The sequence below is a fragment of the Emys orbicularis genome, chromosome 6, assembly GCF_028017835.1.
Source record: "Emys orbicularis isolate rEmyOrb1 chromosome 6, rEmyOrb1.hap1, whole genome shotgun sequence".
NCBI lineage: Eukaryota > Metazoa > Chordata > Testudines > Emydidae > Emys > Emys orbicularis.
Window position 1 is genome coordinate 121166047 of NC_088688.1, and position 27902 is coordinate 121193948.

Sequence of the window (27902 nt, forward strand, 5' to 3'; positions counted from 1 at the left end):
AAGGTTCAGGAAAGGGCAACAAAAATGATTAGGGGTATAGAAAGGCTTCCGTATGAGGAAAGATTAAAAAGACTTTGACTTTTCAGCTTGGAAAAGAGGCTACTAAGGGGGGATATGATAGAGGTCTATAAAATCATGACTGGTGTAGAGAAAGTAAATAAGGAAGTGTTATTTACTCCTTCTCATAATACAAGAACAAGGGGCCACCAAATGCAATTAATAGGTAGCAGGTTTAAAACCAACACAAGAAAGTATTTTTTCAAGCAACACACTGTCAACCTCTGGAACTCCTTGCCAGAGAATGTTGTGAAGGCCAATACTATAACGGGGTTCAAAAGGGAGCTAGATAGATTCATGGAAGATAGGTCCATCACTGGCTGTTAGCCAGGATGGGCAGGAATGGTGTCCTTAGCCTCTGTTTGCCAAAAGCTGGGATTGGGTGACAGGGCATGGATCACTTGATGATAACCTGTTCTGTTCATTCCCTTTGGGGCACCTGCCATTGGCCACTGTCAGAGGACAGGATACGGGCTTGATGGACTTTTGGTCTGACCCAATATGGCCATTCTTATGTTCTCTGAAATTCAGATTCCCCTTGCAAAGATTTGTGCACATCCTTAACAGTTATTCACTGTGAGTATTCCCACTGAATTTTTGAAAATATTTATGTGCATAATGGCCCTGACATGGTCTCCAGTTGGGCAAAGATTTATCTTTAAGTATGTGAGTAGTCCCCAATTAAGCCCAGGTGCAAATTTTTGCTAGATTGGGGCCCTAACCAGACAGACAACGACTGGCTTCAAAAGTCTTGCTTGGTTTGATCATCATTATTATTATTTGTATTAGAGCAACACCTCAGCGGTCCCAACCAGGAATGATGACCCATGGTGCCAGGTGCTGTACAAATAAAGAGCAAAACTTAGTTCCTCCCCTCCACAGAGTTTACAGTCTAAGCACCTGACCCTGGGATTATGTCCCGCACAGCCCTGCGCACATGGTTGGCATGTCATCCGCAATCTAACCGCCCAGGTGCCTCTCGCCCAGCCCGTGGCGCTCACACCGAGCCCCGCCCCTGGCCACGCCCCGCCGGTGCTGGCAGAGGGCCCGAGCGGGCAGCACCAGCCGGAGGAGGCGGAGTTTTTCCCTCGCTGCCGCGGCGGCTACATTGTATCTTCCGCGTCCGCCCCGGTGCTGCCCGCTCCCTGCGCGGCGGCTGGGCGTGGAGCTCGCGGCTGGGTTCTGGCCCCGCTCCGCCGGGCTGCAGCGGGCGGGGGCGGTCTCTGCTTCGGGCCGCCAGCGGCTGCCTGGGCCCGGGGTCCTTGCCCGCCTACTGCCGCCGCCGAGCGCAGCCATGTCGGCCGGGGGCGGCGGGCTGGGGACCCCCCGGGCCCTGCCCTCCTCCGGGCCCCGGGCTCTGCGGGACATGCCGCACCCGCTGGCCGCTTCCAGCAGCGAGGAGGCGGCCTCCGAGCTCACCCCCAGCCCGGACCTGCTGCTGCCCCGCAGCTTCGCTGACAAGGTACGGCCCGGCCGGGCTGGGGTGCGGGGTATTGGGGAGGGTGAATTGCGGGGCTTATTTTCCTGCCGGCTGCACCGCTTGTATCCCGGAGCTGGCCCTGCGTGCAAAGGAGCCCCCAGTCCACCCCACCGGCGATGCTATTGACACATCAGCAGGAGCGCTGGGCTGCTTTCCCGGGGGGGGGCTGCTTCCCCCTCCACACGCCGCCGCGTGGGTTCGGGTCGCGCCCGGGAGTGTGGTCGGAAAGACGTGAGTAGCAGGCGAAATCCCAGAAAATCCCCCCCCTCGGTCTCTTGTTGTCTTGGCTGCTGGTTAAACGGGCAGGATGTGATCAATGCTCCTCTTCTGTTCAGTGTTCGGCCTTTATTGCTCATGAGGGATGATGTATCGATCCCTGCCTAGCAAGGTGTAGGTTGTAGCCCAGCGGGGAAAGCGCTGTGCTGTTACTATTCTTGCTTACCCTTAGGCTTGTCATCCATTTGAATGTGATCCTCTCCTCTGGAGCTGCTTTCCTTGCCACTTTCCCTTCTCACCATAATAATATGGCAGGTAGTCTGTGCTGTCTCCACATCCCCTCTCTTTCCAGGCCTGTGTGCGTGCATACTAGGAGTCTAGGTGTCTTGAGAAGTGCTACGTTTCTAAATACCTTGTGACTCTCTCCTCTCTTGAGGGAACTTGGAGCAACATTGATTGCTTTCCTGGGCAGACCTCGCATTATACCGGTGTTGCTTGTTCTTGCAGTGGTTAGGTATTTCTTATTGAGCGTGCATGCAGGCTTTTTTTTTTTTTTTTTTTAAATTGTAGTTGAATAAAGAAATCTGGTCAGGTTGGATAGTTGTTATGCCTTGGGCAGCTTGTGGGGGTGGGCCTGAAGCTTTCTCAAACTAAATTTCATTCAGTCAATAGATAAATATAGGGCCTGGTCCTACAAGGTGCTGCAGGCTTCCTGAACTCTGAATGGCATCCTCCGCTCTCATTGACTTGTGCAGGATGGGGCTAGGTGTCAACAGTTACAAATCTGCCGTCCTTTGTTCTGGAGGCTTTGTGGCTGCCCCTGGCTTTGTCTAAATCCACATGAGTGGAGCTCTCTACAGGGCAAGACTGAGGTGATCTGGAGCCCTAGGCATACCCTTTTTGCCCTGCCATGCTTCTCATTGCAGGGCAGTGGTCATCCCTCCCCATACAAGAGCTGTCTGGTGCCACTGCTCCTCTCTGTAGATGGGGCCTCTCCCTTATCCCTGATCCACCATTCATTGTCTCCGAGGGGGATGGTGCCTCCCCTGGAGGAGAGGGGACTTGCCCACCTAAGCCGAAGTCACCCTTCTGTGACTTGACCAGCAGGCAAATAGTTGACCTGTAAGTTATCAACATTAGGCTTTGGGGTTGGTACCCTTTGAGATGGCGTGGGGCAGCTCACACTTCAGAGCTGCGTACTAGGTTGTCAGTGCACTAAGGTGGACATTACTGCCTTGGTTTACCTTCAGGTTGTGAACTAACATGATGTCTTTGCATCCGTAAGGGCTGGAGGCTCTGGCCTTGGCTCCACAAAGGAGATTTGCATGAAAGTAACTGTAGTGGTGCAAACTCAATGTGCTGCACCAGTATCGCTGATCCCGGTATGTTACTGGTGTAAGTTCTGCTCTGAGACATAACTACACTGGTGTGAATTTCCCTAGTGTAAACAGGGCCTTAAACTCGGTCCTTAAATTCTGGAGTGCAAGCAGGTGCACATCTTTTTAAGAGGCAGCTGAGAGTCAGGTGAGCTTTGTCACCCTGATCATTGGGGTGGGTGGGGGGGGGGGGGGAGAGGTTGGGAGAAGGAGGAGAGGGCTCTGCCCAACAGTAGCCTCAGGCCAGCTGACAATATGCTCGTAGGAAGTAGTGCAGGTGAATCCACCTGTGCTGCTGGAGTCATTTGTGTAGGGTAGGGATGAGTGCTAGCTGCTGAAAATGCTGTGTGTGAGATGAGGGAATAGATGCTCATAGTAATTGGCCTTATTCAAAGCTTGTCTCTGAGTAAAATATTCTGACATCAAAGCAGTGGAGAACAGCAGACTCAATTAGCTCTCTATCTGAACGCCATATCTTTGGTATAATCTCTCAAATAAAAAGGGATGCCCTGAGCCTAAAAACCCAGTAGGTCAGACCTGAGAAAAGAGCCGAGATGCTCCAGTATCTGGAGAAGGATTTGGCAGTAAAATCCAGAAGACAATGAATCTGAGAGCATATCGTCGGGGTGTTCTGCCTTTCTGTCCCAGAGCTCTCCCTCCTCTGTTTAATGTTCACAGAACTGGCAGGAAAAACTCGACTTCCCTTTTGCAAGAATATAGGGGCTTTCTAAATAAGCAGCATCTCTCTCTAATCTTATGGTAGTAGTAAAGTTTAAACCGCTTGTGCGGTTAATGCCCATTCCCAAAACACTTCAATAGGTTAAATTTAATGCCTGCTGGCTTGCCGACTGGCCTGATTGTCTTAATCTTTGGCTGTGACTTCATCTCTTGGCAGGCTAATTCACTGGCTTGAAAAAATGGGTAAGAAGATGCAAGTGTGGTTGAACTCTGCTGCCATTCTGGCCTAGGTTCATAGCTCTTTCCACTGCCCCTCTAACTACCATCTGTGCACAGAAGCTACATTTGTTTGCTCTTTGTCTCCCGCACCCCCAGCAAAATGCATTTGCCAGGTATGAAGTGCTATAATACTCTCCTCTGTATAAATTGAGATTGGGGTCCCAATTCTCCCTGCTGTAAGTAGACACAGCCCCATTCAGTTAGTGGGCTTATGCCACAACTGAATTTAGCCTTGACTGTCTGCTCCATGTCAACCAGAAAAGCCCTACAATCCTGATGCCTATTTAGTAGAGGGATAGGACAATTTACTGAGTCCGCCTGAGGGGTTGGATTATGCACTTGTTTAGAACCTTTCAAGCAACGCTTCCTAAACCCTTTGAAAGCTCCAACCCTGCCATGTTGGCTGGACAGTACAGAGGAAACTTGCACTGCCACTGTTTTGTGCCCCACCCCAGAAGGGTTGTGTGCACCCCACACTCAGCAATGCTGCCTTAAAAGGTAAATACAGACCTAGTTCTGTTTCCTGGAAGCTGGCAGAACTCTGTTCGTTGCCTTTATTTCCCCACAGTGCTCTTCTCCTTTCTTCTCTTTGGCAGAGCTGGAAAGGACCCAGGCTGCTGACAGATAAAGCTTCTAGTGAATTCGTTTAATGTGCAAGTTTCTGGAGAGTCAGTGGTAGCTCGTATACAGAGGGCACTGGGGTACCACGCCCACTGAAGTATGCAAAGGCACTTGTGTGACTAAATATGAATCGTGAACACCTCTGTGCTTGTGATTTGTATTTAGTAGCAGCCTCAGGGTGTGTTCTCCCTGTGGCACACGTACAGACGGCACCATCAAATCTAATAAAAGGTAAGCCCCAGGGATTTTGAGTGGGGTCTGGAGTGTAGAGTCTGTAGAGCATTCTAACTGCCCTACGTAGTCACTGCAGCCTGTAGCTTGAGTGGTGAATCCAGCGCCTCAGACCCCACTCAAAATCCCCCACAACGTCATTTCCTTATCAAGGAGCATCTAACCATTTGACCACCTCAAGGTCTCTTTTCTTGTGACTGGCCAAGTCTTGGTTCCATACGTTAGGATGGGACAAATTATAGTTTTATGCAGTCTGCCTTTTGGCATTTTTTTATCCCAGAGAATTGGGGTCAGCTCCCTCTATTTGCACCTGAAGCAGCTTTGGTATGATGCTGTGCATCACTCAGGAGGCCACCATTGTCAGCAGCCATTGATGCTAGGTATGTAAATTTTCACTCCCCTAAGCTCTCTGCCTAGAATATCCTTTATGGTAGGTGGTCGTCCCCCAGTTATCAAAGCCTCGGTCTTATTAACGTTCACTCCATGTCCTGCCTGCTGAAAATTGTGATGCTGCTGTTCAAAGTTGGCTTTCAGGGTCTCTGTCTTCTACACATTTGACTGTCCTCAGCAAACAGCAAGGTGTCTCCCTTCATATATTCTCACTTATCACATCTGTGACAACTGCTAACAAAAAAGACTCAGTGCTAACCCCTCATGCAGGCCAATGTTTACTGGAAACTCTCTCTGTTGTAGTCCCATTTGGTTTTGACTATGCTAGCTGCTCCGTTGCACATCTCCTGGGTAAGATGGACCTATCCCTCAGGCACACCTCTCTGTCTCAAATTCCCATTTGAATTCTCTTGGTACACAATCATATGCCCTCTCCATGTCTATAAAGACCATACTCAGATGCTGTCTCTCTTCTCTGAACTTATCCATAAGAATTCTTAGAGGATTCTGACTGCAAGAAGCTGGGACTGGATGATGGGATGGGTCACTTGATGATTGCCCTGTTCTGTTTGTTTGCTCTGAAGCATTTGGCACTGGCCACTGTTGAAAGGCAGGGTACTGGGCTAGATGGACCATTGGTCTTACCCACTATGGACATTCTTATGATAAATATAGCATAAATTGTACTTCATCCTGGCATAAATCCTTACTGACAGTTTCAAACTTCAACCATTCCATGCAAATGCTTTTCAGTAATCATCTCCCATACTTTCATAGTATGACATCAGCTTAATTGGGTGATAATTAGAACACAGTATATTCTCTCCTTTGTTTAAAACTGGGCACCACAAAGCTTTTGTCACTCCAGCATTCTCTTTCTTAAAAATCATTGAACAGACTTGTAAAATACTTGCTGCCTTCCCTTCCCAGTGACTTCAGTGCATCCACCCATACTTCATGTGGCCCTAAGTGCCTCTGCAACCTCTTCCTTCTGCATGCAATCTGTCAAGCCTGGTTTCGGCTTGCGTGGTGTTAGTTCCTTCCTTGGCTTCTCCTCGTTCAGCACTCTTTCAAAATTATCACTCCAGGCTTTGTTGATTTGTCATATACCATGTTCATTTCTAATAGAAGCAAACTGATTCACATCCCTCATTATTTTCTCTTGCCTTAGTGAGTTTGTAGATGGTCTCTTCTCCCTCATATCCTCCTAGTTGGTTATGTAGCCCATTGCAGGACAAATTTTTTATCTGTTGTAACACTTCGGCTGTTTTGCCTCCATACGCCTCTTATCCTTGCTCAAGCCACTGGCCTGCCATTTGTTGACCTTGTTCTTCTCAACTGAAGCTCTAACTTGAAGAGTCCACCACCAAGTCTCCCTCCTTATCCTTTTCAGCACCAGTTTAATCACTCTTAGGGCTTCATGTGCCATTTCCAGCTATGATAACTTGTGAATCCACAGGTGCTGTTCAATAATGTAACCACATAGCTTGTAAGAATGGAGCCTACCTAGCCATGGTTGAAAGTCTTCACGAGCCTCTCACACTTTGTGCTGCTTTATCTGGCATCGTCTCTGCAGTTTGGAGTAGCATAAAACAAACTTAGTTTTGCAAGTATCGTGAGCTATGTTGGAACAGGATTGCAGAATTGGTTCTCTACAGCCTCCGATGCCTATCTCGTTGGCACAGCTCCTTCATTCTGACTGATCTGTATGGGGGGAAAAAGAATCTTGGCTCTTAAAATAAGGTCTGTTAATCTCTGCAGCTTCTACAGTCTTGGCTGTCCAGTACACGTTTTCCTTTGTATGCTGCTGCTGCCTCCATAACTCCGAAACTGGGCCTTTGGGCACCAACCATCCCTGTCTCTCTGGCTCCCTGCAGTGAATCCATCTAAATCCGACTCCTGCAGAAGGCTGGTTCCTTCGGGGTGCAGTGCTCTCAGTAAGTATTTGCAGTGACATCAGGGAGCCTTTTCAAAACAAGGTCACAATTAGTTGGTCACCTGGCCTACGGAATCTGAAAGTCCTTAGGTTAGCAGAGAGCAGTCCCTGATCCGTGCTGCTGTAGAAACGATCATTGCTTCCTTTCTCTCTGTGTCCCTTTTGTCTGTCAGTCCCAAGTCAGAGCCCCGTGTCTAAGAGCTCAGCTCTTAACACATCACCTGCCACCTCTTGTCTTTGTTCTCTGAACACAGCCATGCTGTATTCACATGTTCAGCTCCCTCTGCAGCGAGGTGTACCTTTTTGGTCATTGGGATTGGTTCCCAAGGTCTCCCATTCAAATGTGTTGATTCCATTCCGGAGAGCCATAATGTACATATTTCTCAAATACCTAGCCTGATCTCCCATGTCCTAGGGGAAAAAATGAATTCTTTCCCCCACAGTGGATAGTGATGCCAAGGTCATAGGTACAGAGCAATACATAGCACATAAAATGGTCACAGAAAATGCCTAGATTTGTCACAGATGCATACTTAACTGAGATTTTGGCATTTTTAAGGTGCAGACACCCAGTCACAACTCTTCTTGCCACTCTTTGTGCATATACATTTGTGAGGCACCCCCAAGTGAAGGCCTGGTCCATCTTCTAGTACAAAACAGTGTGCAAGTTTGTAGTGCTTTCATTTGTCTGCCAGACTTCACCCCCAACGCACTTGCAGGCTCCCAATGAGGGGCACTTTCTAAAACTTCATCGCTTTACTTCCAGTGGAATTATTGCTGTTTAACTGGCTTAGTAGGTTGTGGTTAGGGTAGGTACAGTATAGTCTCCATCCTTAAAACTGAGCTGTCTGCTCCAGACTCTCCTTGGGGTCTCTCCCTTCTTGGGTCTCTCGGTTTCTGCCACTTCTCTGTGGAATTCTTCTCTTCTCTCCCATTTCTCCCCCCCCCCCCGCTTATTGGCTTTCCTTGTCATCCCTTGATCACTGTCCACCTCATACCTGAAGAGAAGCTTTAGGGTGAGATTCTCTGGCTTAACTCTGTTCCCATTGAAATGAACAGTAAAATTCCTATTGACTTCAATGGGAACAGAGTTATGCCAATGTGGAATGAACTGGTTTTTTTTTTTAAATCCCACCCCAAGGAATAGAAATTCTAGTAAACCTTAGAATCATAGACTATCAGGGTTGGAAAGGACCTCAGGAGGTCATCTAGTCCAACCCCCTGCTCAAAGCAGGACCAATCCCCAACTAAATCATCCCAGCCAGGGCTTTGTCAAGCCTGACTTAAAAACCTCTAAGGAAGGAGATTCCACCACCTCCCTAGGTAACCCATTCCAGTGCTTCACCACCCTCCTAGTGAAAGTTCCCCCCCCCCCAATATACAACCTAAACCTCCCCCACTGCAACTTGAGACCATTACTCCTTGTTCTGTCATCTGCTTCCACTGAGAACAGTCTAGATCCATCCTCTTTGGAGCCCCCTTTCAGGTAGTTGAAAGCAGCTATCAAATCCCCCCTCATTCTTCTCTTCTGCAGACTAAACAATCCCAGTTCCCTCAGCCTCTCCTCATAAGTCATGTGCTCCAGCCCCCTAATCATTTTTGTTGCCTTCCGCTGGACTCTTTCCAATTTTTCCACATCCTTGTAGTGTGGGGCCCAAAACTGGACACAGGACTCCAGGTGAGGCCTCACCAATGTCAAATAGAGGGGAATGATCACATCGCTCGATTTGCTGGCAATGCTCCTACTTATACAAGTGCCCCTTCACTTAGCTACGCCTGCTGGGGCACATCACATACAGCAGCAGAAGAGACCCATAACTAATAGGTTACGGCAGGTGGGGAAAAAAAGCTCCCCATCTTCTGTGTTCTAAAGGTTAACAGGATTATTCCTCTTTTGTGTATCTTGTTGAATTACCTCTTGATCCACTAAATACTTTACAGGAGTCCCCATTGTATTGACTTTTGCTTGCAAAGATAAGGCTAGACAGATGCTGAACTCCACCCAGAAATTGATCTATCACTTCACAGCCCTAGAGACAACTTAGGGCTTCCCCTGCTCCAAAGTGCAAGTATTAGAATGGATGAGCTCCAGAAACCACTGCGTATTAACAGAAATGAGTTACAAGCTATATTGGCAGTGTCAGAGCTCTTAATTATGGTTCCAGAGAAGCAATTCCTAGTTCTGAGGCATTTTTCAAAATGCTGACAAGAATTCATAGAGGGACAGTCAAATATTTAGTGGCTTTCTCGTGTTATGCTATATTTCGCTAGATGAAATTTCAAAACCTCTTATTTCCATGACGTATTGGTCTTCCACAGAAATAATCTCAGCTGCTCTAGTCAGAACTATATTTAAATAAATGTGCATCTCGGAACCAAAAATCTGCTCTCCAAATGATCCCTTCTGTATAAAGGATTAAGTTAAGAGAACAGTAGAAACTATTGGCTTCTTGTTTTGAAAAGCCTTTCTTTCCTCCACTCCTTTTTTAACTTGAAGAACGGGACTCAAACCTTGGCCTCCGTTAGCACTCCTTCTAGCAGTCTTCCCCCCACAACCAGGCTGCTAGTAAATTCTGTCAGCACTTCCTCTATATAACTTCCACACTCAATCCCTTCTTCCACCATTCCTGCTGCTGACACCCTGCTCCGCATCCTAGTTATCTCATCTCACCATCCCCTGATGGTTGCATCACACCAGATTCCATTCGCTATGCTGTAGTTAAGCTCACTTTTTGTGTAGATGACTCTTCCAACCTCAATCCTTGCATTGGCTCAAGATTTCTCTTTTGCACTATATTCTAACTCCTCGCTTCCTGACCCAGCCTCAATAGAACCCGTCATATTGTGCATCCTGATCTCTTCCCATAAGCAGCTTTGCCCCTTTTTCAGGATGCCCCATATTTCTGAAATATCTCTCTGGATCCTGTGTCTTCTCTTTCAAATCCAAGGAAAACTAGAAGAAACAAGTCAATAGTGAGCTCTGCTTCTCTTATTGGACTCTGCTCTTACAAATTGACAAGATGTGGGCACACATTAGTGTCTTGTGCTCTTGTTATAACCTGTCTTCCCGTAACAATCAATCCTTTGCTTTCCTACATCGAAGATAGGGCATGATCCTGCAAACAAGGTATAACTTTTACTCATTGAATTAATCATTGGCATTGCCTATCTTAAAACAATTATAGGGTTTTGGCTGCTTTTAACTGCTGTCCTAAAAAAGCCTAGCTAGATGCTTCTAGATTACAATAGGACTTCATTAAACGTCCATCTCTATTTTGTGGCCCTTAAAAATTCACCAATAGCCCTACGGTATTGCATTTGAAGCTTGCTTTGGATTTTAAGGTTCACGTACAGTAACTCCTCACTTAAAGTCATCCTGGTTAACGTTGTTTCGTTGTTACGTTGCTGATCAATTAGGGAACATGCTTGTTTAAAGGTGTGCAATGCTCCCTTCTAACGTCGTTTGGCAGCCGCCTGCTTTGTCTACTGCTTGCAGGAAGAGCAGCCCGTTGCAGCTAGCTGGTGGGGGCTTGGAACCAGGGTGGACCGGCAGCCCCCCCTATTCGCTCCCTGCTCCCCTAAGTTCCCTGTGCTGCAGCCGCCCAGCAGGCTAGCAATTGCAGCTGTCCCTCCTGCCCTCTGCCTTGGAGCTGCTCCCCGAGACTCCTGCTTGCTGTGCAGGGGAAGAGGGAAGGAAGAGGGGGGCTAATGTCAGGGTTTCCCCCTTCCCCTGATCCTGCACCCCGCTTACCCCATCTTCCATAGAGCAGGGGGGACACACCAGGGCTCAGGAGGGAGGGAGCTTGCAGCAGTTGGTCTCAGCAAGCTGATCTGATTAACAAGGCAGTGTACTTAAAGGGGAAATGCGCATATCTCCCTCCATTCCTGCTGCCTTGTCGAGTGAGAGAGTTAACCCTTGAGGGCTCAGCCAATTGCTAGTTCATCATTTAGCAGTAAGGGAAATATCCCACCCTCTGACTCCTCCACCTCAACCAAGCTTCTCAATCCCCATCACTGTGTACCAGTTTAAAATTGTTTAAAACTTGTAGTGTGTGTGTGTGTGTGTGTTAGTGTCTTTTGTCTGGTGAAAATTTTTTCCCTGGAACCTAATCCCCTCATTTACATTAATTCTTATGGGGAAAGTGGATTCGCTTAACATCGTTTCACTTAGTCGCATTTTTCAAGAACATAACTACAACATTAAGTGAGGAGTTACTGTATACTCTTTTTACCAGAGGTAGAAAGATTGGGGTTTCTTCTAATTTATTGTGAAACTTTGCCTTATCCACATTCCATATATGAGTAGAAATGGTCTTTCTACAGAATCACTTTCTCTCTTCCCACACACATAGTTGTCTTTAAAAATTAGGTATAGAAATAACTGTCAATTATTTAAAAACTGAAGGCTGTGCAGATCATGTATCAGCTGACTTGGGGTGGGGCTTGCATGAGTTTTAGGAGGCTGGCTTTAGTGTCAGACAGCTGTTGCATGACAAACTCTTAAAGATTGGAAGTGATTATGTAAAAAATATTATGGAATATATGTATATAAAATAAACCTGATCTGTTCTTTAAGTAAAAGCATTATTTAGAATTTGTCTTCCTGCCTGGGTCTTAAAAGTTTTAGTCCTGGAAACATCTTGCTGTTAAAAACATTGTGGGGAAAAACTCACATCTTTAAATATTCCATTGCTATCTAGTGGTTGGAAGGAATTTTTAAGGCTCTTTATACTACATCTGTTTGTGGCTGCATCTGTGTGGTGGGTTTTTTTTTTTTTTTTTTAACTACAGCAAGGCTACTGGAGTTGGAAATATTCATGTTTCTCTGAGTGTTAGGGCTCTTTCTATACAAGGTAGTCTCTAATAAAGATGAAAATAACCTATGTACTCATTTTGCACACCTCACAGTCTTTAGTGTAGCTAACCTTACAACATCCTTATGAAGTAGGTCAGCATTGTTATCCCATTTTACACGAGTTAAGAAAGTCCCAGAGATCTGCCCAAAGTGACACGGGAGGGTGTTTCTGGTGGAGCAGGGAACTGAACTCCGGTCTCCCAAGTCCTAGGCTGAAGACCTAACTGCTGGACCAACCTTCCTCTCATTATGGTTGAATTTTGTGTGTGTGCGCGCGCGTCTTGCACATGATAGCAGGTGGTTAGTTTGATAGGCAAATGCCGTAGCTTTAGCTGGATGGGGGTGGAGGGTTTATATACAAAGAGGCTGGTGGGTGTGAGAGGGTGTCTCATCAGGCAGTGGCAGATGGTATTAAAACATCACTGACAGGCATTGAGGAAGTGAGCCGCTCTGCCAGGAGAACAGGGCCATTCTATGAATGTGGGCGTTGCTCTGGGCTGTAATGTAGAGGCACCAGATGGCTGGCAGACTGAGAGGAGAGGGTTTGATTTGTTTAGGTTGGGGGCGGGGGCAGGGAGAAGGCCGCACCAGCAAAAGTGGTGAGGAAGAGTAAAGAGCCCATAGGAAGAGATCAATCCTCCTTTGCTTTTCCCCCTCCCCCAAGCACATACATCCTTCAAAGACAAGGCAAGCCCCCCTGCACTCCAACCCCGTTCCCTGGCTGGAGCGCCAGGCAGGCAGGCTGAGAACTAGTTGCTTTTCCAGTTCTTAAAAGCAGGAATTCCCAATGAACTAGCCGCTAGCAGCACTTGAGGGCAAATCATGCAATTATGGTAATCAAGACCTAGAGTAAATGAATGTAGAATCTGGCCAATTGTAACCTGAAGTTAGTTGTAACTGGCTTAATGAGCCAGCATTTTCAGTGCCACATCCTTGAGTTGTGAAGGATGTATTGATGCAGTAACTGTTTGGTGAGCAGTTTCTTGCAGGGGGTAGAAAGTGGCATACTTGACTTCATCAGCACTGAGACATGTAGTTCCACAGTGGTTGGCCTACTGCCATATCCTACACACGAACCATAAAAGGCCAGTAACGCCTGAATTGGCATATGGGCTGCATATGGAGGAAAAGGGTTCGTTAAATTCACACTAAAAAATAGAAAAGATAGCAATAATCCCGTAACCATCCGGCTACTTTCTCGCATGTATGTAAAGGATGGCATCTATGTTCCTGGAAGCATCTCTTCTCTGATGGCTCCTCTCCAGTTAAGGCAATGGTGAAATCTTAATGAATGTGTGTGTCACTTAGGCCTGGTTTATACTAGAAAATTAGGTTGGCTTACCTTTGTTGCTTAGGGGTGTGAAAAATCTACATCCCTGAGAGATGTAGCTTTTACACCCTAACCCCTGGTGTAGACCGCACTAGGTGGACGGAAGAATTCTTCTGTTGATGTACCTACCACTTCTTGGGGAGATGGAATAACTATGCGGATGGGAGAACCCCTCCCATCAGTGTAAGTAGCAGGGGCATAGCCACGGGCGGGCCACGGCCCACCCACTTAGCATCCAGGCCCACCCCTGGCTCTGCACCTGCCCAGCGCTCCAGCTGGGGAGCAGGGTTGGGGCACGGGGGTTTGCCTGCCCGCAAACCCCTGTGCCTGAGCCCCCCTCCCCAGCTGGAGAGCTGGGCGGGCAGAGTGGGACAAGTCCTCACACCCCAACCCTGCTCCTTGGGTGTCCGCCTGGACCCTGGGGGGCCCCTGGCCAGCATGTCTATTGCCCCCTGCAAGGCCAGCTGGAGAGGGTTTGGGGGAAGCAGCCCCGATCCCTCCTGCCCCCCGTCATTGCCCATCCACCTGAAGTTGGGGCCTACCAACTGTCCCATTCTGGCTACGCCACTGGTAGGTAGTGTCTACACTGAAGCACTACAGCGGTGCAGCTGCAGATGCGGCACTGTAGCATTCAGTGTAGACATACCCTAAGAATGGATCTGACAAAACCCCAGGCAGTGAGGCTTTGAGACTGTATGTAGCACTTTGGTCCTCCAGAGGGCAGGCTAGATGTAAAAAGGGGAATATTTGTATCTGAGTAGAAGACCCGCTCATAGCAGTGAATAGACTAGCCCTCATTCCTAGGGAGGACCGAAAGGAAGCCCAACCCCATCTTGCAATAAGAGCGTGTCTGGGTCACATTAAGAGTTGGTGGTGCCTGACTCTGCTTGTGTATTGAAGGACGTGGAGGTAGGATTAAAGCTGCTGTTTGCTTGAATCTTGGCTGACTGTCTTTAGTGTCGCGTCCTCTGCATCGACATTTTTAGTCAGTTTCTTCAGATAGTAATGCCTGTTTACAACCCTTCCATACTGCATCCATCATTCTGGAAGATGAGGCTTTTTAATGCAAGGCCATCCAGCCCTCTTTCATAGGGTCGAAAACACTGGCCTGAGGAAACTGGCAAGTGACCAAGCTTGCTATTTATTTACCACTCTCTTGCGAGTTCGCTATTGAGACTCAGTACGATGTCCTAAAAAGGCTAACCAATATGACCTAAGACTACTTGGCAAACTGAATTTACTGAGCCCTGCCTCACTGTTCTCTAAAGCATGTTTAGGGAATATAATCCTAGATGATAAATGTATATATTTGGGATTTGGAACTTTATTTATTCTTTCCTTGTCTTTCACCCTCCCATTCTAGTCAGGAGGAGCAGGACAACCATGTTCTTCCACTGGCAGCAATGTTTCCTTTCTGTGGAGGTCCCAATAATCCTCTTCCCCCAGGGCAAGAGGAGCACCAAATTCTCTGGCTACTGCCATGTGCAGCTCCAGGGCAGTAACTGGGATGGGGTATCTTCGGTTGGCTCTGCACAGCAGCCCCTAGTGGTGCAAGGCACTGGCACTCAGAAAATGGGCCAGTTCTTGTGGCTTACGGTGGCAATCAGGGCTGTAAATACTTGGGGAAGGGTTTACAAAAATCTAGGATGGTTCTTCCCAGTTTGGAGCTGCTGGAAACTGCTTTGGGTTCAAGACTCCAGTATCCCAGCAGCCAGCAGGACATTAGAATCCAGAATGTTACCATTAGTCAAGCAAATAAAAATGCAATTTTTTTTTTATCAGAAAAAGCTTGCACTGCTATTCTGCATTGGTCTTCTAGGACTAATATACTATCACTTGTTACATTGATCTGAGGGCGAGTTGGTCAGTATTTCCTTTAGCCCGTGGTTATGAGTGGGAAACCACAGCTCCCGCCACAATGGCTCTGCCAGGAACTTGATGCATCTACAGAGGCACTTTTCTTGATTGCTAGGATACAGGTGGGCCTATAGTCTGTCTTGTCAACACAGTCCTTGTTAATCTTTAAGAAATGGTGAGGCAGTGATTGGGATAGCGTAGGGAGCAGTCCTGCAGCACAGAAACTTTATTTTGTCGTCTCATCCCTCCCACTTCCCCTCCTCCCCATGGCGTACTTTTTGTGAGAGTCTGAGACAGTCTAGTCAGAAGCAATACAGACAAATAGGGGAGGGGTTGCTTGGCATCTCTCTCATCTAGTGCTTGTCTCTCCACACAGTAGTGCTATTCCTGGATCTCCCTTGCTCATGTCTGCACCTGGCTAGTAGGGGATGAGGTGGTATAAAGGGTCCTTTCAGTTTCTGTTCACAACTGGCCAGCATAGGTCTTGCTCTTGTCATGCCTTATCCAAGTTGGGAGCGGTATTGCTTCAGTTACTGACTCCTGCTGGAACCACGAGTGCTGCCCTCATAGGCACCAGAAGGGATCATGCTCTGTGTGCAAAGCACCCCAGAAAACTAGGTCTTGACAGAAATTCTCTGGCTGGCCTCCTTTCCTCACAATCCTAAACTATCAAGCTGTCTTACTCCTAAGTGTTCATTAGGATAGCAATATGGAAAACACTAATTTGCATTCCTACAGATCTTCCTTCCCGAGGATCTCAAAGCATTCAAACTCTCCTCACTCCTGTGAAGTCGGTAACTAGTGTCTTCATTTGTCTTCTGTGCTTCAGTTTCCCCATTTGTAAAGTGACTTGGCCAAAGCTGATGTAACCTAGCGCCCTGACTCATTTCCGTGCTCTGCATCTTAGCACTGTGATAGTGTAGAAGTGCCTTTCATTCTGTAAACATGGCGCTGGGTGTGGTATCCTGCTTGTCTCACTTATATATTTCTGAGTAGCATCGCGATTTGCACCTGCCTTCTCCTTACTCTTGCATCACCCCTAAGAAAGCTGACTCCACTGACATGTAGTTAGTATGAAATTGAGGGTTAACCTAAAAGATCTCAGGTGGGTCAGTTACAGGCAGTGGAGCAGGAACAGGAATAAATACGCAATGACTTCCAGGTCCCAAATTTAATTTGTGGGCTCTCTTACATGGAGATGGGCTATGTGGTGGTAAAACATTGAGTAACTGCCACTTTTCTTTATTGAGCTTATTCCTAAGAAAACAAACTTGCACACACACAAGGCTGACATTGCATTTTAAAAATGCAAACTGTTAAAATGCTTCATTTACGGAGTCTGCTCTCTCTGGGAGTGAGGGTATGTCTACGCTGCCACGGCCGTGCTGTCGCATGGGCAGTGTAGTCACACTTTATCGCTGGGGGAGAGCTCTCCCGGTGATGATAAAATAAAATTAAAAAAAAACTACCCTGAACAAGGGGTGGTAGCTTTGTCGCCAGGCGTGTGGCTCCCGGGATAAAGCGCTGTCTTTAGTGCTGAAAAGTGGCAGTAAAACTTTTGTTGCTCGGGGGTGTGTGTGTGTGTTTTTTCACACCTCCGAACAACTAAAGTTTTTATCGCTGAAAGTGGCAGTGTAGACATAGCCTTAGTCATTATATAATATTCAAACCAGTGGCATCCTTGACTGAGAACTTGCCATAATGTCTGTCTGTCTCTCCAAGCAACCTGCTATAAATCTTGCTTTGTAACTGTTCCTAGCTATTATATAATAGTATAGTATTTGTGCAAAAGCACGAGGGAACAATTGTTCAAAAGATCGTCCCTCAAGATACTGAAGAAGGGTGGGGGAGGAGAGGAAGAAGTATGCCTGCTTTGGATAGCACAAATAGGGGTGGCACTTAAAGCTGGAAAACTTCCTTCTCCTTTTTACTTGCTTTCCTGTCTTTCTTTAATAGGAGTCTCATTTAGGCCAAATTGGTATTTAAAGAAAACCTATCCACATTTGTCACTTCCAGTAAAGAAGGATGTATAATATTATTGGCCTACATTACTCATGTACTAAACTGTCGCATCTAATCTTAATCCATTTCATAATATGATATGGCCAGACTTTTGAAAAGTGACTAATGATCCTTATGTATCAGAGGGGTAGCCGTGTTAGTCTGGATCTGTAAAAAGCCACAGAGTCCTGTGGCACCTTTAAGACTAACAGATGTATTGGAGCATAAGCTTTTGTGGGTGATCCTTGTGTTCCCTTTGTGTCACCTTAAAGGGGCCTGTTTTTTTTAAGGCAGAAGCTCAGTTTTCTGAAAATCAGGCCCTTTTAGGGTCTCTCAAGTTAGGAACCCAAAATCACTAGTCACTTTTGAAACTCTTGACCTAGAGCTGAACTGAAGTATTTGGAGGTCTCTACCATCTCTTGGGGAGTCTTAATTCCTGTTGGTAAAACAGCTGTAATCCAGCCTCAATGCCTCTCCTTTTGGGTTAGACTTTCCAAAAGGGACAGGAATGTCCTCTGTACATTTAGAGGAGTTTATGGTTGGAGGATGTGCTTTACTGAAAGCTATTTAAATCCATCATCTTTCAGATAGTGTCTCAAATTGCAAATGATTCTCCCCTCCCATGTCATCCCAGTCGTTGTCCTGTAAGCAAAAGAAGACTCCAGTGACTCAGATACTTAGTGCAAAATGCTTTATTCTGTTCCAATGAAAGAAAATAATTCCACAAAGCATTGTACTGAGGGGAGGGGGAAACCTCTGCCCTCCCTGGAAGTTGTTTAGCGTAGACAGGATTCACATGTTAACAATAAAAGACTTCCTCCTGCAAAGGAAGAGCCGGAGTCCTTGGAGTAGTGTTTTATATATTGGTGTCAAATGTTCCTGTGGAAGTCGGAGCACTCTAAGTTGTGTAAGTATGTCTTAATTGTTCTGCTAACTTGAAAATTTTAATGAATTAGCTTTTTATTGCTTCACAACCATCTGATGGCAGGATAGAGAACTATCTATGCTGAATGTGGGTTTGTATAGACCAGGGGTTCTCAAACTGGGGGTTGGCACCCTTCGGGGGTCATGAGGTCATTACAGGGGGGGGTCACGAGCTGTCAATTTCCACCCCAAACCCTGCCTGCCTCCAGTATTTATAATGGTGTTAAATATATTTAAAAGGGTGTTTAATTTATTAGGGGGCTCGCACTCCGAGGCTTGCGACGTGAAAGGGGTCACCAGTAAAAAAGTTTGAGACCCACTGGTATAGACTCTGGGGGAGTGGTAACTGTTTCTAGCTACATAGAAATGTAAACAGCCCTTCAAAGAATAGAAGTATCCACACCAGGGGTCTCAAACTCAATTTACCTTGGGGCCAGTGCCAGTCCTCAAATCCTCCCCAGCGGGCCAATAATGTCACTGAAGATGGTGTTCAGAAAAGAAAACGTTTACATTATATTTTTTATTTTGCATTTCTTAAAAATAATAAAACTGTCATACAACTTTATACACTTCTTTGCCTGCCAGAGAGTTTTTAGTGTTTGCCAGACACCTGGCAGTGCTTCAGTTCTGTCAGTTTGTCGATGTTTGGCCTCTGTGACTGAGCAGTTGAAACCTTCAGGATTGCAGCAAGGTGTGCGTCGGATAGCTGTGTTCGGTATTGTGACTTGTTTATATTCATTGTGGGGGGGGGGAAAAGTGACGTTGCCTCCGTGGCTGACTTTGCCCGGCAACTAACGATGCTGACTCTGCCTGGCCACTAGTGATGGTATCTCTGTCCCTCTCCCCCAGCCAATGGCAGTTGCGGGGGGCAGCGCCTGCAGCAGACAGAGCCGGCAACGTGGTTGCATGCATCTCTCCTCCGCGGGCCGCAGTGGGGAGGTTCTCTGGCTGCAGATGGCCCTCGGGCCAGGACTTTGAGACCCCTGATCCAGAGTGTTGATCTCTGGGATTTTCAGTGCGGGACTGCTGCGTGAAGCGGAGTAGCTACTTGTTATCCCTTGGAATTTTTCTAAATCATTTAGCCCACTCCAGGTGAGGTGGGCCTGCCTCTCTGCAGCAGCTGTCAACTTCCGCTGGCCCTGTGGGAACTTCTGGGAAAGGGCAGAACCTCTGGGGCAAAAAGATGGCAGGATACTTGGGCTCCAAAGCTTCCTTTTAAAGGCTGGACACTCTTGCATCCTGACCCTTATTTTGTAGGAAAAGAGACCCCAGTGGCTCAGTTACCTGTTAACCTCTACCAGTGACGTAGCTGCTGTTCTGGTTGATGGCCGCTCCCCAGCTGGAGGCAGCATGGGGATGCTGAACTGTCAGATGCTAGTGAGTGGTGTTTTTTGTTGGAAGCTACTGAACTGTCCCATGAGCTGACTCAGGATTTAAATGCACGTCTTTGAAGTTAAAAGGTGACTAGTGCGTAAGCCCCCTTTGAGTTTGATTGGACGTTGTGCGGTGACCCAATACGCTACAGCAAGGTGTGCATTCATGGTCTAGTCATCAACTCCTCCTGAGGCCGAAGGTCAAGTGCAAGAAATGAACACACTGTTGTGACCCTAGGGTGTAGCTGCTGCAACTTAAATAAGCTGCCTCCTGCATCCTGGCCCCAACAACTGGGATGAGGGGACATGGCGGTTGGGGGGCAGGTATCTCTAGTCAAGAGGGTGCTCACCGAGTAGGAATAAGGCGCAAATAAGCTCTCCGTGAACACTACTTGGCCAAAACATGGATTTAGGGTGTGTTGGGTCTTCTGGCAAAGGTGTGTTTTTAAGAAGGGGCTTCAAGAAAGAAAAGGGAATGTGCATAGTAGACCAGGAAGGGGGTTCTAGATAGATGGGGCCACTTGGGAGAAGGGCATAAAAGAAACCTGGCTATTTCACAGTTAAAACTTTGTGAACTGTACTAGACAGAAATAGTTTAAGTCTGTGTTTTTGTTTTTTTGGTCTTCCTCCAGGATCTCAGTCTGCCCAATGGCACTCCTGTAGATACTTCCAGCCCAGCCTCCTCCTCCTCACTGCTCAACAGACTGCAGCTGGATGACGACTTGGATGGGGAAACTAGAGACCTCTTTGTCACTGTCGATGATCCCAAAAAACACATCTGTACAATGGAGACGTACATCACGTACAGGGTTACAACAAAGGTACTAGGCAACTTTTGAACGTGTTACCCTGAGAAAGGAAAGCACTTGCTATCTTTTGGGTGGTTGTTCCTTTTTGGGGGGGAGGGGAAGGTCTCTTAAACTCAGCACAGAAATAGCAACTTAATTTGTCCCTTTTTGTCAGTTAATGTGCCAAGGATGTGATTGCTTTCAATAGACTCATTGAAGTGTGGTGTTTGTTGAAACTATGCAAAACTGTTAACATCATCCTAGATTTTATCTTTAGTAGCTTTTTAAAAAATTGGTTAACGGAGTTTTTTCAAGAAACCATTGATTAACTCTGCTAGACTGACTTCATTAGTTTAAGAGTATCAGATTACCTCTTGTATAACCTGATTGAGGTGTATAGAATCATGTTTCAAATATAGCTCAATTTTCCTTTGTAGCAGAGAAATATTCCCTCACTGCTGTTTTCATAATCTCTCACTTTTTTTCAGCACTGTGCCTCCTACTATATTGCTTCTGCACTTGGATGACAACTAAATGTCTCCATGTGCACTCTCCTCTGAATGCTGCTTAAAATTCACTCTCTTCCTTTCTGTAGTCTCCTCTGCTGTCCTAAATATTAGCCTTGCCTTTGCTTTTCCACATAGGGTCTTTGTGATGTGTCAGAGAGGTAATGGACAGTATTACATGAACTACTCATAACAAGTGTGGTCCAGGAATGCTCCTGACTGCAAGGAAAGAAGTATATACTACGGAGTTCTCTCTATGTATAGCACATTCATTAATCAGATGTCTATACGCTAGTGAGAAGAAAAATACACAGTTGGACTAAAAGATAATGGGAATAGAACCTTCTATAGGATTGAGAGGCAGACTGCTACGGGTGGGACAACAACTGGAATCTTCACAGTTGTGTAACTCCCAAGAGTCAGCCAATCTATCTCCCAAATTATGGGTAGGATGTGTCCTTTGTGTGGCATGAAGATACCTAAACCAATACAGAACTATGGCTAGAGAAACGAAGGGAGCCATGCCTTCATGAGAAGGAGATGGCTAGGTGATCTGAAGAGGAGTTTTTGTATTTTTTTTTTTCTTTTCTGTTTTGGGGAACATCTTTGGCACTGCCTTTGGTATTTCAGTGGTGGCACTAAGAGGAAGGCATATGCTACTGGAAGTCACTGGGTTGTATGTGTAGAGGGGAAAAGCGTGGCCTTGCATTGACCACATAGACCACTTCAGAGCCAAAAAGCTTTTGCCAACTTTAAAGGGTATAGAAAGAGGCTCCTTCACTTACCAATCAAAAGTATTGGCAGATGACAGCACAGGGTACCCTGTGCCCTTGACCAGTGACCAAAGACTACTCTGAGGACTAATGAATCAGTCTGATTTACGTCATCTACTCCTTCTGTTAGAGGATAAATTTTTGGAGTTAGTCTTAATATTTCCAGCTGAGGAGTCTCATGATGATTCCCTGTATACATGTATGGGCACAGCAAGATTTGAACAGAATAAACCAATCCCTTGAGAATTATGTTTCCAAAACATAAAACAGCCACTAGGCTTGTTGCTGTTGATCTTAATTTGAAGGCTTTCTGATACTGCCACGATGGGCAGCAGTATAAAACTCCGAGCAACAGAACTACCATCAGAGGCATTTCTAATATGGATGAGAAACTTGGTTTACCTGGCTGAAAGGCTAGCTAATGAAAATGTTACAAAAACATCAAACCCATATAGTTTCAGTACTTCAGCAGCACTCAAAGTTTTAAGTTTTAATTGCAAGTAGAAAGGTATTTACCTTCACTTTACTGATCATGGAGAGAAATGAAGCACAGGGCGTGTGAGCGCTCCAAAGTCTCGTAGGAAGCTTGTGGGAACAGAACCCAGATTTGATTCAGTCATGTGCTTTATTCCACGTGGCCGTGTCTGCAATCGCCGCCTTCTGCTCTCCAGCTAGTAAGTACATCCTTCCCTTAGGTAGTGTACGCCTCACAAAGGACTCGTAAAAGCCATTCTTGCAGCACCAGATTGCTCTTTCTGCCTGGCTTTTATCTTGAAAAATTTAAGGACTTGTCTACTGGAAAGACTAACTGGAGAACCTCTGAAACCTGAGGAGATGGAAACTGAAAGCTAAACGAAGAGGAATGGATATCTTAGATTGGTCAAACAATAATTTCTGCTAAAACTCCTTTTTTTTTTTTTTTTAAATTCCAGTGCCTAATGGATTGTGGAGACAGAATGCCTCTTAAGAGTCAAAATCCTCATGCCTTCAGTTAGGGTAAAAGGTTTATAATGCACATTTTTGGGGATGGGAGAAAATGAGTCTGACCTCTAATAAATCCAGGCTTGACCATCTTTCTGAGGCTTTAGAAAACAAAAAGCAGCAAACCTATCCCTTCTCTCTAGGTCATAGGGCAACCTTTCAGGCCTTTATGCACTATAGAGAAATAATGACCATGACACCAGATTTATAGACCCTCTGTGGACCACCTTTCTGATGCGTGTGTCCAAGAACAACCCGTACTGCTCATACTGCAAAAAGTATTTGGGATACTAAAAATGCTCACAGTCCAGTGGTTTGAAAAACTAAACCAGACAGCTAGTTCTTATTATAGGAATTTCACTTTAGTGGTGAAGCTGATACACTGGAGGCTAGAGAGTTTGGCAAATAGAATTGTTCTAAACCAATCAAGCTGTGACTGTTACTAATTTAGAATGTGCTGGAGAGGAGTGTTTACCTTACTGATTTCTTTTTAATAACTTGCTGGTTAGAAGATGCCAAGGTGGCATAGATAGATGAACAAACATGTTTTACTGCTTAGTTCTAGAATCTCCAGTATGTTTCTCTCCTCTAGCCTGACCAACTTATTGAGGTTGCTTAAGACTGACACTTACATGAATAACTATCTGCCAAGGGTTAAAATGTTCCCAGTGGCCTACTAGATAGCATGTGTGAACTGGAAAGTAAGCTGCATCTTACTGTCTCCTGGATAATAAAATCAGCATATTGATAGAGTCATAGAAGATTAGGGTTGGAAAAGACCTCAGGAGGTCATCTAGTCCAGCCCCCTGCTCAAAGCAGAACCAACCCCAACTAAACCATCCCAGCCAGGGCTTTGTCAGTCTAGGCCTTAGAGGTTTTTAAGGATGGAGGTTCCACAACCTCCCTAGGTAATCCATTCCAGTGTTTCACCACCCTCCTAGGGAAATAGTTTTTTCCTAATATGCAACCTAGACCTCCCGCACTGCAACTTGAGACCATTGCTCCTTGTTCTGTCATCTGCCACCACCGAGAACAGCTGAGCTCCATCCTCTTTGGAACCCCCTTCAGGTAGTTGAAGGCTGCTATCAAATCCCCTCTCCTCCCCCCCCCCCCATTCTTCTCTTCTGCAGCCTAAATAAACCCGGTTCCCTCAGCCTCTCCTCATAAGTCATGTGCCCCAGCCCCCTGATCATTTTCGTTGCCCTCTGCTGGACTCTCCAATTTGTCCACATCCTTTCTGTAGTAGTGGGGGTGGGGGGCAAAACTGAACGCAATGCTCCATATGTGGCCTCACCAGTGCCAAATAGAGGGGAATAATCACTTCCCTTGATCTGCTGGCAGTGTTCCTACTAATGCAGCCCAATATGCTGTTTGCCTTCTTGGCAACAAGGGCACACTGTCGACTCATATCCAGCTTCTTGTCCACTGAAATCCCCAGGTCATTTTCTGCAGAACTACTGCTTAGCCAGTCGGTGCCCAGCCTGTAGCAGTGCATGAGATTCTTCAGTCCTAAAGGCAGGACTCTGTGCTTGTCCTTGTTGAACCTCATCAGATTTCTTTTGGCCCAATCCTCCAATTTGTCTACGTCACTCTGGACCCTATCCCTACCCTCCAGCGTATCTACCTCTCCCCCCAGCTTCCTATCATCCGCAGACTTGCTGAGGGTGCAATCCATCCCATCATCCAGATCATTAATGAAGATGTTGAACAAAACTGGCCCCAGGACTGGCCCCTGGGGCCCTCCACTTGATACTGGCTGCCAACTAGACGTCGAGCCGTTGATCGCTGTCCATATCCGGTTGGTCAGGCATGACTTGCCCTTGATGAATCCATTTTGACTGTTCCTGATCACCTTCCTCTCATACAAGTGCTTCAAAATGGTTTCCTTGAGGACCTGCTCCATGATTTTTCCAGGGACTGAGGTGAGGCTGACCGGTCTGTAGTTCCTCGGGTTTTCCTTCTTCCCTTTTTCTAAAGATGGGTACTAATTTGCCTTTTTCTAATTGTCTGGGACCTCCCCCCATCGCCATGAGTTTTCAAAGATAATGGCCAATGGCTCTGCAATCACATCAGCCAACTCCCTCAGCACCCTCGGATGCATTGGATCCGGCCCCATGGACTTGTGCATGTCCAGCTCTTCTGAATAGTCTTAACCTGTTTTCATCACTGAGGGCTGCTTACCTCCTCCCCATACTCTGCTGCCCAACAGGCCAGAGCTGGAAGAAGAAAAAAAATAGCATTCTAAAATTGAGCTGGTGTAAGTGATTATATTAAATATCCTCTTGGGGTAAATGGGATGTGGCTGGAAAGCCTCTGTTTTGTGTACAGGACATGTACAGCTAATTACTGTCATAAAGTAGCCTTGACCTTGGCAGAACTATAATCCTTAAGACAATGACTTAATCATAATTGACCATAGGGGATAGTGGGAGACTGCATCTCTAGGTCTGTCCACTTCCTGACAATGAAAACTGACCGAACTAAAACTATTCCAGCTAATGCTGTTGTCAAGATGACACGTTGATCTGATCTCTTCCACTCTGGGAAAGTTTGTCTAGTTAAAACCATATATTCATTAGAATGTTTTTAAAAAGTATTTTAGGAGAGGCACTTAAAATTTGCCACGGACATGAATGGAAATAGGGTATGGACAGAAAGAATAGTCCTTAAAAGTGGAAAACGAAAGTTAGCCTGTCCTGAATGGGGTTCTTGTATTCACTAAAAGTGCAACCATCGGCTTCTCAGTGCTCTTGTAGAGCTTTGATCTTGTCCTGATATGTATAGATTCCTGGCCCCCTGAGATGTCCCTGTTGGCATTCTGACGCTAGGCATGATGAATGTGCTACAGGGCATATCTCTCTTCTGCCCCCCTCCCCCTCCCCATCCACACCAGTATTGGGAGAGAAGTCCATACACCTGTTAGTTTTAAGACTTTCAATCTCCTGGAATGTCCCATTGTAGACACCACTCGGGAATGGCAAGCTCCTAGGAACGTGGGACTGGAAGGGACCGCCTGGGTCTTCGAGTCCGGTCCCCTCCTATCGCAGGCAACCCTGTTTTCTCCCACTTCTGTAAGGTTGGGTTGAGCCTTTGAATCCTCTTCAAAGTATCCCTTGTATCCCTGTGCTAAGAGGAGCACTTCTAGTTTCTCAAATATAAAACAGGTGGCTGGTCAAACTTAAACACTTAATCTGTTCTGAAAGCTTATTCTTCACTACCCAGTGATGGTCAGGACATTCTACTACTATCTTGTCTTGCTGTGTTAATATGCTGAATTTTGTTAGTATTCATCAAAGGACAAAGCCTGCCATCCCAAACACACAGTAGAAGCTGCAGGAATATCTTTCTGGGGCCTTGGCTACACTTGCAAGTTAGTGCATTAAAACAGCCCCCGGTGCCCTAACTCCTGAGGGGTCCACACTGGCGAGGCACGTAGAGCACCTGGACTCTGCAGCTGGAGCGCTCCTGGTAATCCATCTCCAAGAGAAGCATAAAGCTTTCTGCGCCCTGGCTGAAACGCCCAGGCATCAGTGTGGATGAGGTGTTGCATTACTGCCACTTGACTTCAAGGGATTATGGGATGTTTCTGGAGGCCAATCACAGAGCAGGCATGCGTCTATCCCCTTTGAAAGCTCCGTTTCTGACAGCTGGCATGCTTATCTGCTCTGGGACAAACTAATGGGACAACCATTAGTGTGAAATGCTCCTGCTGCAGAGGTAGGGGTGTGTGTGGGGGGGGGCGCCGGGGGGGCTGATGTTGGGGTTTTCCCCCTTCCCCCTGCTGCTGTCTGAACTTGCAAGAGAGCATGCTGACACCCTCTCTGCCCCCCAAATCAGTCTCTCCCCCATACATACAACACACTCCCTGTCACACTCCACCCCCCCATTTGAAAAGCACGCTGCAGCCACTTGCACACTGGGATGGCTACCACAATGCACTGCTCTCTGTGGCGTTGCAAGAGCTGCTAATGTGGCCACACCACTGCGCTTGCAGCTGACAGCGTGAACACACGGCAGTGTTTTCTCTGCTGCGGTCTCCGAGGGCTGGTTTAACTCCCGGCGCTCTACATCTGCAAGTGTAGCCAAGCCCCAGTTTCTTTACTGTTCTTCCTCTCCGCTTTCCTCCACACATAAACAAGGGACCTTCTCCTGTGTAATTCTCCAACTGGTGTTTAATCAGTGAGCTGCAAATACATCTGGTCTTCCAAAGCCATGAAACAGAACAAATGACCTCTGATGCCACTGAGTGAGTCATCAGATGCCAACCATGGGGGGGCAGTCAGAATGCATGAACTTCATCTGAAATTTTAAGCATCTTGGCTTCTGTCTTTTTTTTTTTTTTTTTTTTAATTATTATTAAAGGCTTTCACCCATTCAGACTCTCTACCTGTGGAACAATTAATGTAGCAGCTGCAGAACTGTTGCAAAGTCTCCAAGTATAACTTGCAAATCCTAAACAATTTAAGATGAGCTCCCAGAGTAATGCTGTGGCAGAGAGAGCCAATGGATCTATAAATGGAGAAGGAGGGGGATAAGAACAGGTGCATGTTTTTTGCTCTTGTTTTGGTTTTTCTTTTAAATCTCTGCATATGGAGTTGGTGAGACTGATGCTGGAATACAGCATCCAGTTCTGGTATACACTTGAAACAATTGGAGAGGGGGAAACGAAGAGCCACAAGTGCTTGTGTGTCTTACAGTGAGGCTTAAAGAGCTCAATCTGTTTGCCTTCTCAAAGATTGAGAGGTGACTTGTTTACAGTGTAGAAAGTACATTCATAGGGAGAAAACATGAGGCCTTAAAGGGCTCTCTAACATAGAAGAGAAAGGTATAACAAAAACAGAAGCTAAAACCAGACACAAGGCGCACACTGATGGTGGATTCTCAGTCTCATGCTGTCTTCAAATCAAGAGCAGATGGTTGGACACTAGTTACTGGACAAAATAAAAAGTTAACTGGATGAAATTCTGTGGCCTGTGTGATACAGGAAGTCAGACAAGGTGACCGAACGATCTTGTCTGGCCTTAAAATCTATGCATTACCGCGGTGCGCTCAGACGTAGCCTGGGACTCTTTTTTTCCATCTGACTTTTGTCAAATGGAACTTACTGACCCCATGTAAATGTGTATCCCAATGGCATGTCCAACACTCTTCTCTTGGAAATGATTCAGTCTGCAGGCTCTTCAGTGGGGGTTTCTGTACTCTGCCACATGTGGTAGCCAAATAGGCTATGGCTTCTAGCTTCTCCTTTAG

At 46.4% G+C, this 27902-nt stretch overlaps 1 protein-coding gene across 1 annotated transcript in view; it reads left to right on the forward strand.

The window, feature by feature from the left end:
* Positions 1-1351: 1351 nt before the first annotated feature.
* SNX30 (sorting nexin family member 30) overlaps positions 1352-27902 on the forward strand; it is a 57743-nt gene continuing 31192 nt past the window's right edge. Inside the window, exons 1-3 of the mRNA XM_065405926.1 lie at positions 1352-1519; positions 19489-19608; positions 20237-20425. Coding sequence (XP_065261998.1) covers positions 1352-1519; positions 19489-19608; positions 20237-20425 — 477 coding nt within the window. The remainder of the gene's footprint in view (positions 1520-19488; positions 19609-20236; positions 20426-27902) is intronic.